This window comes from Merops nubicus, unplaced genomic scaffold, assembly GCF_000691845.1.
Source record: "Merops nubicus isolate BGI_N331 unplaced genomic scaffold, ASM69184v1 scaffold44436, whole genome shotgun sequence".
Classification (NCBI taxonomy): domain Eukaryota; kingdom Metazoa; phylum Chordata; class Aves; order Coraciiformes; family Meropidae; genus Merops; species Merops nubicus.
In genome coordinates, this window is record NW_008615232.1 from 5,428 (window position 1) to 10,748 (window position 5,321).

A 5,321-nucleotide genomic window follows, 5' to 3' on the forward strand; every position below is an offset into this window, starting at 1 on the left:
CAGCCTGTGTGTAATGCGGGCTAAATGGGTGAGAGTCACCATGTGGGCACCTTTCTCTTATCTGTTCAACCTTCTGATATGGCTGTTTCCCATTCCATCCACGGGAAACCTTGGCTCTCTGTTTGTACCACCTATTGTAAGTTGGATTACGTCTTTTTTGGGATCATTGGGGGTACGGTTGATTGTATGTGAACTAATTGACTTGTTTATACCCCCAGTGATCATTCATGGCATGATCTTTTTGTACTCAATACATTCCACTTATTGGTTCAGCTTTCTGCTGGTTGTGACGTTCCTGTTAGGCCTAGTCATTGGCAGAACAGAAGGTCAACAGCTGACAAGACAGCAAAGAGGAGTGAGTGCCTGCACAGCCTGCCCCACTGCAGACCACAGGCACAGCACCCGCACCACGCACGGGGCCCAACGGCGCTCGCCCGCGGGCAAGGCAAAAGCTTTTGCTATCACCCCTCCAGCCCTTCCCTTTTGTTTTGAAGCAAGCAATACCCTGGTGGCAATGCAAGATGTTAACGGAGGTAAGAAAAAATCAAGTAGAAATTCCACAAAATAGTAGGCTCTAATAGAGAGGTGAAGGGCAAACGAAGCATTGGCTCAGTTTTGGCACTACATTAGCTATAGGGCAGAATTAGGTTGAAAGGGTGGAGGGAGAATGAGGCTGAAACTGAAAAGACTGTGGTTACCAACACAGAGAGTTTCCTTTCTACAACACCCTCAGCTCTACAAACACATCTGGCTGCACTATAACCCAGGTCAGTAAAATTAAAAATAACTTGAAAACAAGGACAGAGAATGGTGAGGAAAGCGGGAACCTGTTAAGTCCACATTTTCTATCAGAAAACCCATAAAATGGAACTGTGGGCTCAAAATTGTCAATTAGGGGTTTATATTTAAGTTTATAGAGTAAATGTTGTTTCAGCTGTATTGTGCCAGTTTTTCACGAGAAAAAGGCATTGATTTTTCTTTGCAAATACCTGTCCTGGTCAACAGAATGAGTTCTCTGATGAAGAGAAAGGGGTTTAATTTGATACTGATGAACTTGGCAGGTTTTGGGTTGAATTCTTGGAGTTACATAGGCTTGAAGTGTCCCATACTGTCCTTCAATTGATCGAACCTACAGAAATAAAAGCAGAACCCACAGGAAAGAAGGGAAAAGATTAATATACCATGATTTGGAAAAATGGTGGGTATTCAAAATATATGAAAGAAAGACCGTAGCACCTCAAGAATATTTAGAGTACTGTATATAACTGATAGTGCCACCACAAATAGAGCAGATGAAGAATGTTTTAAAACTAGGTTATGTCCAATGAAGTGCTGCTGTATTAGATGAATTAAATATTAAGAAAATAAACACCACTTACTTTCTGATTAGTTAAAATAACAAGTCTGTAACTTGCTTCTAATTCTCCTGTGGCCCTGTTACTTTTTTCTTTTTATAAGGAAAAAATACATTCTGTTGTATTTTTGTTGGCAAAGTTGGCAGCAAAGAATAGATCCAAGAATTTAAAAGAGTAAGGTGTATTTTAAAATACATGTTCATCTCTCTGTAACAATCAAAGTTCCTTCTCCGCTCTTTTTAGAAAAATAAGAGGCCAGATTTAAGTTCAAGCCTCAGAACGCCCAACAAGCAGGATGTACAAACACACTGAGCCCAGTTAGCACAGACTGCACTAAGAAGCCTGCCACTCACACAGAACTGACAGGAAACAGGAGTGTCCCACCTACAGCACCAACCCAGCCATGAAAGCAGGCAGAAGAGCTGCTGAAACAGCTTTACACAACCAAAAGAGTAGACTGGAGTTCAAGTACGGGTCTGCTTTAGAACCTTCACTGTGTCCTCGATTTTAGTGTGTCTCAGAACCCACAAGCAGTGTTCTGCAGGAAGGCATCCATTTCAATGTTTTTAATAAAAGTAAGTTAGTAAAGCATTCTCTTTGGAAATCAAAATCACCAAAAAAGTTGTACTGTGTTGTGTGTGCACAGATGAAACACAAGAAGAGAATAAGCTCCACGTGGGAAGTGTAAGTCACTGGAGATCTTCAGCCTACTGCAGAGAGGTGGCAGCAGAACCTGTGCAGGTCAAACCCAGCATGATGCAAGACTGACAGGACAATGTTCTGGTGACACACTGCACTACAGTGACAAACAACAGGAAGGTTAGAGATGTTTTGAGTGGGAGAGTAAAACACCCCTCTTTATGTGTATCACAAAGGCATATGATTCAGTCTTCTTGTTTTATTTACTCTTGCGACCTGGGAAATCAGAGTCTTAATTCTCCACTCTAGGTCCATTATTGTGACAGCACCCAAAAACAGATAACCACTCCCAGCTTCCCCACATTTGATACATTTTATGCAGGCTTAAATTTCTAACCATAATGTTTTGAGTGAGTGTTACATAAATGAACACATATCAGATTAGGAGGCTGCAGTATTAGACAACTACATAAAGAGAAAACCTAGGATTGTTGAGGATTTCCCTAATCATGACTTCCTTCATTATTTCCCCTGGTGGTAGCCACAAAATGCATGAACTTGGCAGATAATTAAAAATAAAGCCCAAAACACCCACATGCCTTTAGTATCATAGGCATGGAATGACTGGATTTGCTTCTTCTCTGACACACAAATCCAGTCTGTATTCCCTGCTTACTGCCCAGCGTAACTTCCTTCAAACACTTGTGAGGACAACACAGTGCCAAAGCTTGCTTTCCCACACCTCTCTCCACTCTTCAGTTCCACACACTGTCTCTAGAGTCAAGTATCTTCACAGCCTATGATTTCCCCACTGCTTTCATCTTAGGGACGCTCAAGAAGGACCCCAGGCTCACCTCTGAAGTAACCCATTTTTAGAAACCTTTAGATACCCAACAAACAAACATAAAGAAACACAAGTCCCAGATTAGAAGGTTCTCAGGAAACAACCAGCAGTGGACCCTGGATGAATTATTTGCTCAGGCTAAGCAGTCAGTCCAGGAAGAGATCTCTCTGTTCCTGAGCAGATGTCTAAATAACCATTAATTTATTCTGGAAAAAATATATTGGAACATTTTACCTTAAGTTCAAGTCTTGTAGTATTTGCTTGGCATCGGTAAGTCGCAAGAAGAAAGTTGCCATTTGGCTGTAAACAGAAAAAAAAAAAAAACAAACAGAAAATAACACAAACCGGGTTTGCAGATTCACTGAAGTTCTTCTGTTCTAACTGTAGTTGTGTACAGTAAAGTTTTTGCTGTTTTGTACAGCTATTTTACAAAAGTTAAATACAAATGATAAATCTTTGGTTCACTTGAATATTCCAAGTAATTTGAATGATGATAAAATTTTTAAAATTTCTCTATATAAGGAGAAATCAACTGAAGCTTCCTACACTCTTTAATATGACCATAAAAATTACCTAGGTATCTACTTTTATCTGAAGGGTGCATGTCAACCTGCTGCACTCATCTGCAGTATTAGTCCAACATCCAAAACCAAAAGGAAGATCAGTAAGAAAACACATGCATACACAAAAGCTAAATAAATGACATCATTATGACATCATAAATGACAAGAAACACACAATAAAAAGCTGATTTCTGAAAGCTCGAGGGTATGCCAACAATGCACAAATTTAGTTCTTAAAACTAAAATATTCAAGAGGACTGTTACAAGGAAAAAGACTTCACAGAAGATTTACATAATGTTGAGGCAATTTCTGGATTCTCCCCCTGGCCCTAAGCATCATTAGTAACTGTATAAGTATTTAAGTCTATAATTATTATATAAAAAATGCACTTAACCATATGGCTCCAAACACAGCAAAACCTTCACGTTCTAAACGCAGTTTTAAGAGGTGAACAAAGTAAGAAATACAATGTTAATCACCTACATTGCTTTGAAGTAAATATATGTGATGCTGGCAAATTCAGAGGCGAGAGAAATACAAAATAGGTCTTTCACATTCTTGATTAGGCAGGAAAGATGCAAGAGAGCCCCTGCTCCTGGATCCTTTTGTGCATATTTAGCTTTGCTTTATGTCAGGACCTGCCACTAACTCCTAAATCTGCTGTATCCCTAACGAAGCTGAGCTTTCCAAAATCACCAACGAGTAGTTTAAGTCAATATATTTGGAACTAGAAACATATTGAGTCCAAATTCCATTTTTACTGTACAGTATTAAGAGTTTTCATCACGTGATCTCTATAAATACTGGCTCTTGTTTCACTTACCTCAGAATCACAGCTGCTAAAACTAACAACAGCAGAATTTTTATCCACATCCAGCAAGTCTATGGGGACATCACTCTGCAGAACAGATGACGAAGGAAAAATAAAGAGCTTAAGTTCCTGAGAGGCTTCTGATGCATTTATCCTCTAACTGTTACCATTTAGTTTAATAAAGGAGAGGCAACGATTGCTACATCCAAGAGGTAAAAGCATAACAGACACACATCTTACAAGTTAATCCTGGAGTAACATGATGATCTTTCTCTTATTCCTGAACTCGTGTGACTGGCTTACAGCAACTTCAGTGTAAGACGTGTAACGATTTTTCAGATGTGAAAATGCCTTCACATCTCTCAGACATGGAAGTATAGCTATTATTGAGGCAAGAAGTGTATCCATGACTGAACTCCTTCCCTGCTTTAACAAGGGAGTAACAACATTCGTTCAAAAACCCACAGATCATATTACATAATTATTAATGATCCCTTTACCATACAGTAACACTTCTGGCACAGGCCACTTCTTATCTAGATGTATTTTCACTGGTATTAAAATTAAATCTAACACGTTTGAAAAATTAGTTTAAAGGGCATTAGAATGATTAATTAATTCATCTGGTACTGCTTTATAACTTACAGAAGTGTCAGGAAACATTGATAAATATACAACATTCTTCCTAAAAAAAAATTTTTAGAACAGTTTTGTTGTCTTCTCACAGCAGAGCAATACCAGATACAGCTTTCTATTTCTTTAAAGAAAAAGCCCTAAATTCTAAAGGCTATATTAAGTTCAGGGCTAGATTAAACAATTTCATTATTCCTCACTTAGCTATGGAAACAGCAGATCCTATAGAGCTGCATATTAGCTGTAGCTCAGCATTGTTCTAATAACACCTGTAATAAAACTGAGATTTTTATTAAGAATTGAAAAATAGAATCCTACAGTCATTCTCTCCCATATGTTGTGGCAAATTCACCTCACCACTCCCTCCTTGTCAAATTTTTCTCCCCATGTATATCCCAAAAGAAGGTAAGTGAGTACCACTACTCTTTCCACCTACCACAGCTCACATTCATTTCAGCTGATGTAGCAGCAGGAA

At 38.8% G+C, this 5,321-nt stretch overlaps 1 protein-coding gene across 1 annotated transcript in view; it reads right to left on the minus strand.

The window, feature by feature from the left end:
• BBS7 (Bardet-Biedl syndrome 7) overlaps positions 1-5,321 on the minus strand; it is a gene marked incomplete at its 5' end in the record, with an annotated part of 19,552 nt that overhangs the window by 4,798 nt on the left and 9,433 nt on the right. Inside the window, 3 exons of the mRNA XM_008942451.1 lie at positions 990-1,129; positions 3,073-3,138; positions 4,226-4,300. Of these exons, the coding sequence (XP_008940699.1) occupies positions 990-1,129; positions 3,073-3,138; positions 4,226-4,300 (281 nt within the window). The remainder of the gene's footprint in view (positions 1-989; positions 1,130-3,072; positions 3,139-4,225; positions 4,301-5,321) is intronic.